Source organism: Camelus dromedarius, chromosome 3, assembly GCF_036321535.1.
Source record: "Camelus dromedarius isolate mCamDro1 chromosome 3, mCamDro1.pat, whole genome shotgun sequence".
Classification (NCBI taxonomy): Eukaryota; Metazoa; Chordata; class Mammalia; order Artiodactyla; family Camelidae; genus Camelus; species Camelus dromedarius.
The window spans coordinates 36,163,031-36,176,412 of record NC_087438.1 but is presented as its reverse complement, the minus strand read 5'-3'; the positions used below and the strand labels follow the sequence as shown (position 1 = coordinate 36,176,412).

Here is a 13,382-nt window from a genome sequence, read left to right as displayed (position 1 = left end):
ACAAAACAAAAGCTTGGAACTACAGACTGTCTTTTTGAAATGAAAAAGGTATACAGATCATCTTTCAATAGTTCCCAGCACAGGTCTCCTTATTCCTGGGGGACCATGAAGGATGTAATGGGCCATTTTTTAACTTTCAAAAAATCCCTGCCCATATACACTAAAACATCTAGCTTTTGCTTAGAATTATAATTAAGAAATTATAATTTTTATTCGAATAGAATTAGAATAGAAAGCAATGCTTGATGTAGTTTAAAAAAAAAACAAAAAACGGGCATCCTTGTCCTGGTGGAATACTGTTTTTCAGGGGTCACACAGGAAATTAGTGGCAGACTGAGGTAAATCTGCGCTTAGTTCTGGTTTATAACCCTATTTACTATATCTGGATTCACGAAGAATGAGCAATTTTATAACACATTCTGGACAGAGGAGGACTATACTTAAATATAATATATAAGCAGATTTCCCCACTGTACTTACAACTGGTGACTCATCTCCACCAACCCTGCAGCTCTAGGAGGTCACCATGCAGCTGTACCTCCCTGCCCTCTCTGGTTGTTGATCCTGTCAGCAAGGATGTCCCCCCAGCCACTGGATGCAAATAATGGTCACCCAGAAGCTATAATTGAGGAAACATTTTACTTCAAAAGTGACTTGAGTCATGAATGAACCAGGAGCCTCTACCTCCTCCCCTTACTCCCACTGACAGCACACAAGCTCCCATACTTACTAAGTTCTGCTAACTATATATGATGTAGAATTGTCTTCTTTCTCTGGACTCCACGTGCAAGTAAAATTATTCATATAGTATAAGACACAAGAAATGTTTTCAGGCTTAGCTGGCAGAGCTAAAAAAAAAAACACATACAAACACAGTAACTTCAGTACATGATAAATATTGCCAACATCTGAACATTTTGAGGAAAACAGGCTGATTGAAAGCTGGATTTCTTGGTTAGTTACTAGGTATAAAAGGTCCTCCTAATTAGGGCCATGGAGAGAATCTAACTCCATCTCTTCAATTATTCCCTTTGAAAACCTAGATTGCTACTTTTTAAAAAATACTTTTTATATATTTTTACTCAAAGCAACATTTGAGAAGCAAAAACTATATTAAAACACTAGACAAACAGAAAGTGCTAATGAAATACTAAGTAAAGCATCAAATGATAGAACCACTCTGGATAACTGGGCAATGGATGACGTGGCAGGGCAGAGAAAAATGCAAAATGCTGAACTATGCCCTACTTCAACCCTATGTATCAATAATTTTCCTCAAAAGATTGTATAATAGAGAAAATTTCTGAAAAATCTTCAGCTGTATTTTCATGTCTTCAAAATCTTGCTCCTTGTAGTTCCCCACCCAATAACATCCATCCCTTCATAGAAAGAGCAGACATTACCACCTAGAACTGGGATCTAGACCCTCAAGGTGCCCAAGATAGGAATGCAGGAGTGCATGAATTTAAGTGGGGAAAATTTTTTCGTCTTTATTTTTCACTAACATATTGCTGAAATTTACAATTTCCTTCCATTGTGAATGGGGTCTAACAACCCATAGTAATATCACTACTTGTGACTTTGTCACCATTAAAAGTGACAGCTATTTTCATATTATATTTCTGTTGTTGTAATACCTGGAAATATCAAATACTATCGTCACTGTTACCAAACTAATTATTAGGTCTTCTTATTTAATGTGTTACTAAATAAGCACATAGATATTACTACATCACAAACTTGTTTCTAAAATATTTTAATAATGTCATTTCAGTATATTAGGGAACCTTTGTAACCCTGTGTGTCTTATTTATGAATTTACAAATATTACTTTGAGAGGTGGTCCATAGGCTTCACCAGATGACCAAGGGGCTCATCGTACACATGCACACACGCTCACATACACACAATTAAGAACTAAGGACTATTTTAAGCTAAGGGCAATGTTCAGCTCTGAGGCTCCAACTAACTTCTTTCTGAGCCACTGGTAAGACCATATTCTTAAGAAGCAGGCATTTTTGAGAAAGAAAGGCAACTTCTTAAGTTACCTTTACGTAACAAAGCAAATCTCTAGTGCTTCTATGAGGGAAATCCCTACCAGGCAAGAAGTAAGAAAAAGTCCATCACTTCTAGCAAATAAAATATTGGGACAGGGGTGGAAGTAAGACAGAGCAAAGCGCTCAGATGTCAGTGTTCTCGGTGGAGCAGTACAAATGTGCAGATGAGTCTGATGAACCGAAGTCATCTGGACTGGTGCCTACTTTGCCAGGCACAGCCTGGGGGAGGTGACAAGTCTAGATGAAGCCTGTTTCAGCATAACGTAGAAGTTCTAACATTGCACTGGCAGAGGGCGGGCTGGGCCAGCTGTTCAGGTAAGCTCTAGACAGGTACAGTGTACCATGCAGGGATCCAGAAGTCCCCAGTGTCTCAGGGTAAGGGGGCGGGTGTGGGTGTAGACGTGCAGGGCTGGCCCAGGCCTGGGATTCGGGTGAAGAGATTTCTGTGCACAGGGGGACGTCCAGACCACAGGCAAAGGACTGGGGCATGAACTTCTGGAGTAGGTGCCAGCATGATGCCCCAAAGCCCAGGCAAAGCCAGCTGCCCCACAGCAAACAGCAGAGGAGGGATGAGACCACAGCAGACAGTCCAGAGAAGAACAGATAGCAACACAAGGTCTTACTCACATGGATTTCGGAGCCCTTGCCCAAGACTCTGAAGTGACATAAACCTTGTTCATATACCCAAATACCACCTTAAGGAGGATCAGGGTAAAGGCAGAAACTCTGGTTAAGTGCACACTTACACCAGGGAGACTGAATTAGCTGAAAGACGCTGTAAATCAGAAGAAACTGACACAGTAGTAACAAACATAAGTGCTACCCACCCTATCCCCTTCCTTAGCCTTGCATGGCTTTCCAAGGGAGTGGGGACTTTTGAAATTGATTAGCCTAATCATAGAAAATAAGGATGTTATAATTTTCTCTGCACATCTGACTAATACTGTATGCATTTCAACTCTGTCAGAGGTAATACATATCCTGCTTTGTTTGTTTGTTTGTTTTATGAGGGGGAGGTAATCTGGTTTATTTATTTCTACTTGGAGGAGGCACTGGGGATTGAACCCAGGATGAACCTAAGCATGAACTCTACCACTTGAGCTATATCCTCCCCACTGCCAGAGGTAATACATTCTAACAGGAAGGCAGTAGTAAAGTGCTCCAGGGCAGGTGGCATTCACTGTTTTGTTCAGGTTTAGGACTTTGGGATTTATATATTCATTAATATATTTGGTCTATGAATGCAAATCAAAACTACAATGAGGTTTCACTTCACACCAGTCAGAATGGCCATTATTAAAAAGTCTACAAACGATGAATGCTGGAGAGGGTGTGGAGAAAAGGGAACCCTCTTACACTGTTGGTGGGAATGTAGTTTGGTGTAGCCTTTATGGAAAATAGTATGGAGAGTCCTTAAAAAACTAAAAATAGATTTACCATATAATTCACCAATCCCACTCCTGGGCATATATCCAAAGGAGACTCTAATTTGAAAAGATACATGCATCCCAAAGTTCATAGCAGCACTATTTACAATCGCCAACTCATGGAAGCAACCTAAATGTCCATCAACAAATGATTGGCTAAAGAAGTTGTGGTATATACATATACAATGAAATATTAATCAGCCATAAAAAATAATAAAATAATGCCATTTGCAGCAACACGGATGGACCTGGAGATCATCATACTAAGTGAAGTAAGCCAAAGAAAGAAAGAAAAATACCAGGTGATATTAATTATATGTGGAATCTAAACAAATGACACAAATGAACAGAAACAGACTCATAGACATAGAGAACAAGCTTATGGTTATGGAGGGTTTTGGAGGGAGGCATAAATTGGGAGTTCAGGATTTGTAGATACTAAATACTATATATAAAATAGACAACAAGGCCCTACTGTATAGCAATGGGAAGTATATTTAATACCTTGTAGTAACTTGTACTGAAAAAAAGTTTGAAAAGAAATATATATACACACACATATATGTATAACTCGAGCCACTGTGCTGTACACCAGAAACTAATACAACACTGTAAACTAACTCTACTTCAGTTAAAATATATATATGGTCTATGAAACGAGCATTGTCCACATAGGTAAAGGAGCCCCAGGGAATGACAATTAAGAGTGAGGGAGAGCAAGGTGCCTTCATTTTGTGCCAACATTTCCAGCTTTTTCCTGAGAAGCTTCCTTCCTCAGTCCTGTACACGAATCTAATCCTGACAGCACCCATCAGTCAACAGTTAAGTCAAAGACTTTCTATCTATGCTACTTGCATGCTGAAAGCCATGACAAAGCTGGTGATCTCCAAGTCCAAATGCTTACAAAGACCAACGTTAACTGGACCTGAAGCAAATAATACCGCATATTATGTGGAGATTAGAAGCTAGACCAGTAATGCATTTCTCAAGCAGCCCACATAGCTTGAAACTCTCCTGAGGATTCCTTGAGTCAGCAAGCAGAAAATTTACAGATTCCACACTTCACAACTGCCAGGGGAACATGCAAAATCCTACAATTGTCAGCCAACAGTGTTCCCAGAGGAATGACTTTCATACTGGCCGACGTACTCCCTGGCTCAGGGACTTTGGCTGTGCGTCTGTGTGTACACATGGGTCTGTCTTTAGTCCTTTGGCCAAGTTCCTTACAAATAGTTGTCCAATATTAGCCTGCCTCCAACCTCCATTTCAATAATGCCCCTCACATAAACTTCTCAGCAGGATTTTAGGGTTGATCATTTGTTGGAAAATGAAATGAGATGCCTTTCCCTGTCTCCCCAGAAAAGTCTCATTATGGACCCTATAGTCATATTTTATTTTATTTCCTTCTTCATTCTCACTCTACCTTGCACTGGCTGAATCAAAGCCAGCCCCACAAAAAATCAAAGTAAAAATAGATTTTCATGGATCCAAATACAGACTCCCATCAAACCTCAGTGAACCCTGGTCTTTACTATTCTTCCTTGAATACCTCTCCTTAGCTCCTTCCGCAGCACTGATTAATCTACATAAAAGCCCTAAGCCAGAAGAGAGTCAAATGTCTGGTTTCCAGAACCATTAGTGTCACAAGGTATCAGAAGAAGAGAAATTGTTTTCTACCCCACCTGAGCTCTTTTGTGGAGCTATATTATTTTTCCTTCTACCCTTCTAGGTTCTCTAGTTGGACACCTGGAAAACTGAATTGAAAAAAGACAGATTAATAAGGGTAAACAGTATGTTAATGCATGCAGTGCACATCATGTAGGAGAAATCTCAATGAAGAAAAACTCAAAGGGGTGGTTAAAACTTGGGCTTAGACAGCATCTTAACAAAAACCCAATAAATTTGTAGAGAAGTGACAAGATAAAGAAAAAGGAATTTAGGCTTTGAAGGGTGGCAAGCTGTGGAAAGGTAAAATATATGTGGGGACTTATAGAGCAAGGCTTGTGTATGCAGATCCATCCTGGCACTGACTTTCTGTCTTCTTCATGACTATAAAACTCTTGGGAGAGAAGATTTATGGCAGTCCTCATTTTTTTCAGGAGTTTAGGCTTTTAGACAGATAAAGGAAGCTGCAGAAAGTCTTTCTTTCTGCATCTATTGATTCTCATTTACCTCCAAGACCAAAATAATCCTTATGCCAAAGTGGTATATTTTGGGGTGGCATATTCTGATTCCCTACGCAGGTATTACAGAATAGATGGGTGATAAATAAAATGAATTCCCAGCAATATTTTCAGTGCTCATCAATATTCCCCCTTCCTAGAAACATGGGAAGATTTTACTTCCTTGCCCCCTTGAAATTAGGCATGACCATATGACTTTCTTTGGCCATTGATGTGAGAGAAGCATTTACATGCTAGTGCATGATTCTCTGATTCTCCTTTCTCCCTCCCTCAGCCCCTACATGATTTATAAATCCATGTTGAGATGGTGGGAATTTTAGAATGGTAGAGCCTCCATCAGCCTGGGTCCCTGCTGACCTGTGATAGACAGGTAGAGATTGTTGTCTTAGACACAAAGATTTAGGCTTGTTTATTTTTGCAGCATAAACAATGTTTCCTGACTAATCTAAAATATAGATAGCCTGCTCTAAAAACCCAGGATACTAAGACTTAGGGAGGAATTCACTTTAACAGTAGTTTTCCCTCTTCTTGTGTGTTCTCATGACATTCTAATTCTGCATATGTATCTCAGGTCATTTTAGATTTGTTGTATCACAAATCAGGGAGTCAAGGAGGAATGGGAATAAAAAAGGAAACAAATCTACAAACAATACTAGGCTTCACTTACACTTTCTTGCTTTACTTATGATTACCATTTCTAGCCTCAGTTATCTGGTGTGGATCCCACACATGCCTTGATGCACGTACTAGAGCTGCCATGGCTGGCAGAGCTCATGTCTCTTGTCCTGTCTTTCTACTTGCTGGCAACCAATGTGCCTATTTTAAGTCTTGTTTGACTTCTAACTAGAATATCAACTCTTCATCAGAAGACTGTCACAAATATATATATATATATATAAAATTGTGATAGAGCAATGAAGGGCATTTCACCTCTGCTCTATTTTTTACAAAACCCCAGGAGTACTGGCCAGTATTCCTCAAGACTATCAAAGTCATAAAAAATAAGAAAAGACTAAAAAACTGTCACAGACCAGAAGTGACAATTCAATGCGATTTGCTACCCTGAATTAGATCCTGGAACAGAAAGAGAACATTAAGGAAAAAACTAGTAAAATCCAAGTAAAGTCTGGAATTTAGTCAACAGTCATGTGCCAATATCAGTTTCTTAGTTTTGGCAAAAATGGTACTATAAGATATTAACAACAGGGGAAACTAGACAAGGGGTATGTAAGAACTCTCTGTACTATCTTCACAATTTTTGTGTAAATCTAAAATTATTTGAAAAGAAAAATGTTTTTTTTAAATGGACAACTGAAAGCTAGATTTGACCCTCACACACATCTATCCTTCTCCCACATCTTAAAAAAAAAAAGACATAACAATATGACTACATTTCTATAAATAACTAGTGCCTCTATTTTTGAAATAAGGAGATACATTCATAGCTTTCTTCTAAGAAAGACTGGGAGAATGTTCTTGCTTATCAGAGAATCTCCCTCATGCAAAAGGAATATTTTTCAAAATAAAAAAGATATTTTCCATCTCTTTTCTTCCCTCTATGCTCGTATCACTTTCGTGTTGTTGAAAAATTAGTATTTTTTAAATGTTTTGAAGTAGAAGAAAGGCAAATCTGAGACCAAGGGAAAGAGTCTATAGGAAGTAACGTAGAAACTGGGGACAGTTAGGTAGGAAATGGTGTGAGTAAAGGGTGTTAAGAAGAGAAGACAGAGATAGAAGATAGGAAAAGACAAGTTGAGGGGAAAGGTATCATGATGCTCATAAATAGAACTCTAAATTGGATAACTGGGAGCAACTGTTGATTTCTGAGGTGGCCAGGAGTAACTGAATGAGGTGGGGAGACACAGGCCTACCTCCTCGTATTGTCTACAAAGCCCCAGAGTGCCACAGGTGTGACCCCAGGGAGCTACAAGGCAGGCCATGCCAGGACATATGTCTGGAAGACATTCTCATTATCTCTGGATGACAACTGCCCTCTGGGTGACCCCTGGTTACTACATGTTATGGGCTGAATTGTGTTTCTCCCCCCAAATTCAAATGTTGAAGTCCTAACTCTCAGTACCTCGGAAGGTGACTGTTTAGAGATAGGGCCTTTAAGGAGGCATTAGTTAAAACGAGGCTGTTAGTTTAGGCCCTAATCCAATCTGACTGGTGTCCTTATAACAAGAGGAGATTAAGACACACAGAGAGATGACCATGTGGAGAGGCAGCAGGAAGCTGGCCATCTGCAAGCCAAAGAGAGAGATGTCAGAGGAAATCAACTCTGCAGGCACCTTGATCTTGGACTTCTAACCTCCTGAACTGTGAGAAAATAAATTCCTGTTGTTTAAGCCCCTCAATCTGTGATACTTTGTTATTTCAGCCTGAGAAGACTAGTAGGTATACTACATACTTTTTCAACCTTCCCAGGGCCCAATCCCCACTTCTTTTTCTCTGGTCTTAATTTTTTTTAAACATAATGTGTGATCAAAGTAATATATTTCAGATCTGCAAGGTATTATATGGGTATTATGCTCATAGTTTTGAGTTGGACCATTGTAGAAATACATTGTTTCATCATTTCCCTTTATATTCTTAGAATTTATGGCAAATAGTGTGAAAATTGTATGTATTATTGTGTGTATTTTATATGACACCGCTGCATTTGACACAAAAACTATCAAGATAAGTACCTACCATTACTGTAAGACAGTGAATCCTGAACTTTTGGGGGTTTGTATCTCCTTTTGAAAATATGGTAGACCATCCTGCCAAATCTGCACACACATAAGTACATATCAACATGCACACACACAAATTCAGGGACGTCACAAATCCCCAATTGTCCATTTATGTGTGCCCATGTCCAGGCGTCCCTTTGCTCTCAAGTTCATAATTCTTATCCAAAGAAGGCAAAAAGAATCACATAATCCACAAAAGGGCACAGGCTGACCTACCTGCCAGGCCAGATTTGCAGAGTAGAGGGAGCATCCACAGTGCCCAGGCCCACATGGTCCTGGGTTAACGCAGGGAGGCTGAGAAGAGAACTGAAAATACCATCAGTCAGCAGTTAGTTTGCATTCTGTCTCTTCAACAACTCTACTTCCAGTGACAAACAGTTGTGGGAATTTTGAGGAAAAGTATTTAATTTTATTTATTTTATATTATATTTATTTTGTTTTATTTATTTGGCCATCATCACATAGATCCCTTCATAATTACCCCCAATAACCCCAGTCAACATTTTATTTTGTCCACAATGTATTCTACTATGAAAGGTATACCAGCCACCAAGAATATACTCCAGAAAACAGTACTGTCCTCAAGCCTCTGCCTCAGTTAATTTCCCAAAAGCACCATACTATTTCACCTCTCCATGCTTTGTCCATGTGGTTCCTTCAGCCTAGAATGTCCTTTCCTCCTTATTCCTGATAAATGAATCCATTCTTACAGACTCAGCTAAAAACCAACCTTCTCTAAACAGCTTCCCTGAGCTCCCAGGTGGACGCAGCCAGCCAGTCCTCCCCTGTGCCCCACCCACCCTCCTTATCATCTGTGCTGTAGCACGCGTCACACAGCATGGCATTAAGGAGTTTACCTGCTGGCTTCTCTTATTTCTCTATGAAGACTTAGTGTTGAAAGGAGTGTCTGGTACATGATAGACATTCACTATTGTTTGTGAAATTAATTAGAATAAAAAGACTGCTGGCTCCTTATCTTCATCCCAGATGAGATGGTGAGATAGTGTAAGAATAAAGCAAATGTAAAAGAAGTGATACCTCACTTTCAGGAAAAATAAGTGATACTACATTTTCAGCTGACAGATAGATCATTATAGGAAAAAAATAGGAGAGCTCTCAACAAAATAAATCATTTTAGAAAAATTCACATGCAGTATTTCTGGACAAAACAACAAGTATAACATTTTCTCAGATACAAACCAGTTAAAATACCTAACTAATTAAAAATGCCTAAGGCAATAAAGCAGAACGATGTTATGGAAACGACAGACCAGCCAAGAAACAAGCACCACTCGGACGGTTGGAGTACTCAGATGTATTACGCCGGCGGGCTCAGAGGGGCTTCTGCTCCGAAGCTCTGAGCACTTCCAAGACGTGCGCATGAGGTTTTATAGGGTGAAGTACAAGCTTGGGGTATTCAGCCAATAGGCATGGAACAGCTTTAGCAGCATCATTATCACAAAAGTGGAGGCAGGGAGGCGGAAACCAACATTCCAAAGCCAGATATATATCTTTGAAAATCCAGCTGGCTAGCAAAAAAAACATGAACAGCAAACCAACACTAATTAGCCTAGATTTACAAGTTAGTCCAGCAGAACTCAGATCAGTATTCCAATATTTAGATTTGTGAGTTATCTTGTTAGCCCAGCCTAGCCTCTCCTTCACATCCCTAGACTTGTGAGTTATCTTGTTAGACCAGCCCGGTTTTTCCTTCACATTCCCCCCTCTTGATGCTTTCACAACCCTAGTTGGAGTAAGCATCATCACTTATCTTGTGCAGGGGCTCGTAATTGGAGGCTAACATCTGAAGTTTTATAGCCTCTATCCGCTCACTGACAAAGTGGGTCAGGAAGTTTAGGACACAGGGCCCAAACAGCAGAACTGCAAAAACTAGGAGCAAGGGATCTATGAACAGTTCCAGCCAGGAGGTCCAGCCCCGGGGGCCTGTCCATTGGCTCTTATCTAAAATATGTTTTCTCTTTTTCACTTGGTCTTGTAACTCTTGAACCATCTCTCTGACAATTTCTGATTGATTGGCATAAAAACAGCACTCTTCGTTTAGGAAGAGGCATAGTCCCCCCTCTTTGGCCGTGAGTAGGTCCAGACCTCTCTTGTTTTGTAAGACCACCTCGGCCAGAGAGTCAATCTGATTTTGCAGAACAAGGTATAAAATAGCTATCAGGATTCTATGGCCTATGTTTCAGTCAGGTAGGGTGGTGATAGCTAGCCCCACTGCTAGTATGCAGACTAGTATAGCAAACAAGGAAAGAGGCAAGGGAGCACAAAAGAAACACGTTTAACAGCTGCGTTGAGCTTTCCTCAAGCTTCGGCCATGCGTTGACTAGCCAGCTTCCGGGTGTGGCTAGAGCAGGGCTCGTCGATCCTTTTCTGGTCCCTCTTGATCTTGAGCGGGTCTCCCGGGACACTCTCAATTTTCCAGGGACCCTCTGTCTGAGGTGAAGTCGCTCTCTTAACCCTGGAGTGATGGATCCAAGGGATGATTCCTGCAACTTTAACAGCTGTAGGGGTAGTTAATACCACTAAATATGGTCCCTTCCATGTTGGTTTGAGAGGTTCCTTTTTCCAATCCTTCACCTATACCTGGTCACCTGGTTTATGGGGATGCACTTGGACCCCTAATGAAATGGGGGTTTTCTCTATCACCCAACCCCAAACTTCTCGTAGTACTTGTCCTAGTCCCAAAAGTTGTTGGTGGAACCCTAAATTTCCTGTTTCTGGGGTAGGATTTCTCATCCTGACTAAAGGTGGCGGTCACCCATATAGAGGATTTCAAAGGGAGAGTACCCAATATTAAATCTTGGGGTGCATCTTATTCGCAGCAGAGCAAGGGGTAAAATATCCACCCAGGGGAGCTGGGTTTCTTGGCTGATTTTAGCTATCATTTGTTTTAGAGTTCTGTTCATTCGTTCTACCTTCCCTGAGCTTTGAGGCCGGTATGCTGTGTGCAGGTTCCAGCGGATGCTCAGTGCCTTTGCCATTTGCTGTACAACTTCTGCCACGAAGGTGGGTCCATTGTCAGACCCGATGGAGGTAGGCATTTCAAATCGAGGGATAACATCCCTGAGGAGAGCCTTTGTCACTTCCCTTGCTTTCTCTGTCCTGGTGGGGTAGGCTTCTACCCACTCTGTGAAGGTGCAGACGAAAACCAGCAGGTACTTATATCCCTTACTGGGCCCAAGTTCAGTAAAGTCCACTTCTAAATCTTCAAAGGGAGCCAGTCCTCATCGTTGTATTCCCATTGGCCCAGTGAGCCCTTGTTTTGGATTGTTTTGTGCACAGAGCAAGCAGTGCTGGGAGACTGATGCGCACAGAGTAGGGAGACGAGAAACTAGGAAGTATTGCTTTAAGAGGGCCTCCAAAGCCGTTTTTCCCATATGTGTGGCTTCGTGTTGTTGTTGAAAAGTCATTGGTTGGCCCCCTATAAACATCTTGACCTTGGGTTTCCGGGGGCCCAGGGGCAGGGAGCCTGGTCTCTCCTATTCTGAGTCAACCCCAGCCAGTCCGATGTGATTACTGGCTCGTGGCTCCAGCTGATAAGTAGGCCTTTTGGGGGGTGCTCTCTTTCCATCCTTTCTGTTTTGGGCACTCGTTCTTCCAGTGTCCTGTCTCCTGGCAGTATGCGCACTGGTCTCAGCCCAGGGGCATCCATGGTTGGGGTCCCCTCTTCCGGGGTGGTGCAGGATTCTGGCTGAAGTTGTTTTCCTCAGGGCTGCTGCAAGGAGTGCGGCTTTCTGCTTCATTTGCTGGTCAGCTTCTCATTGGGCTTCCCGTTCTCGGTTTACAAAAACTTTGTTTGCTACTTCCAGCAGCTGTGTAGCGTTCATCCCTGCAAATCCATCCAGTTTTTGGAGTTTCCAGCGTATATCTGGGTATGATTGGGCTATGAAGGCAGCGTTGACCATCCGCTGGTTTTCTTGGGCCTCAGGATCAAAAGGAGTGTAGACTCGGAATGCTTCACATAGTCTCTCATAGAAGTCAGTGGGGGTCTGGCCTCTGGGTCACCATGGTCGTTTCAGACATGTTAGTTGGCTTCTTGGCTCCCGCTCTTAGCCCTTGTAGGATGGCTTCCCAGTACTCACGCAGTGCTTCTCTTCCTTCTTGGGTGTTAAAGTCCCAATCTGGTCTGGTGTCAGGGGCAAGTGTCATGGCCCACCCCTCAACATCCATTGTGTCCCCAGGGGCTCGACCCTGCAGCCATTTTCGTGCTTCAGTGAGAATGCTTCTCCTCTCCTCCGTATTGAAAAGAGTCAGAAGCAGCTGGCGGACATCTTCCCAGGTGGCAGTGAGAATGGAAGATAGACTCTACGAGGTCAATCATAGCCTGCGGCTTGACAGCCTGATTACAATCGTCACATACCACCAAGTAGAAATCATCGTGGGCTGGACAGAGACCAAACATTCGCATGTCTTCGCGACAGAGCCCTATTACTATCCTAGCATCGCTTCGGGACTGGGCAGGGGCCAGCGCTCCCCAATAGTTGCCATGGAGGCGGCGGCGGCCGAGGTGGAGGTGGTGCCAGAGCTGTGGGAGCTGCTGCTGCTGCTGTTGCTGGGCAGCTTTTCAGAGTAGGAAGGAGTATGATGGTGACAATTGAGAAGGGCTGTGGTGCTAAAGGGTTGGTAGCAGAGTACGGGGTGCCTGGGCTGAACAGTCTCATTTTCCCCAACTCGTTGTGGCCCTTTTGTCTCCCGCAGTGGCATTTGGAGGGCTAGTGGTGCTGGCTTCCCGGCTTGTGCTGACCGGAGTCTCCTTCCTACCGGCTCAGGCTGGGGGCTGGGCTCTGCCTCTGGGTCCTCAGGTTGGGGATGTGTTGGTGCCCCGGGGGCATACAGGGGGGCAGGCACATTTTGTCCTCTGTGTCTCCCTGGAAAATAGGCTCATTTTTTTTTATCTGTCCTTTTTGGCCTGGACCGGCTGAGCTGCTAGTATCTTGCATTGTCCAGGTCCATTTGAGC

General features: G+C 42.4%; 1 protein-coding gene across 1 annotated transcript in view; it reads right to left on the bottom strand.

Moving 5' to 3' along the window:
• The window catches only part of IL31RA (interleukin 31 receptor A), a 45,882-nt gene extending 37,184 nt beyond the window's left edge, over positions 1–8,698 (bottom strand). Inside the window, exons 1-2 of the mRNA XM_031445313.2 lie at positions 8,622–8,698; positions 731–848 (exon numbers count right to left, since the gene is read on the bottom strand). Coding sequence (XP_031301173.1) covers positions 731–848; positions 8,622–8,676 — 173 coding nt within the window. The 5' untranslated portion in view covers positions 8,677–8,698. The remainder of the gene's footprint in view (positions 1–730; positions 849–8,621) is intronic.
• Positions 8,699–13,382: the final 4,684 nt, after the last annotated feature.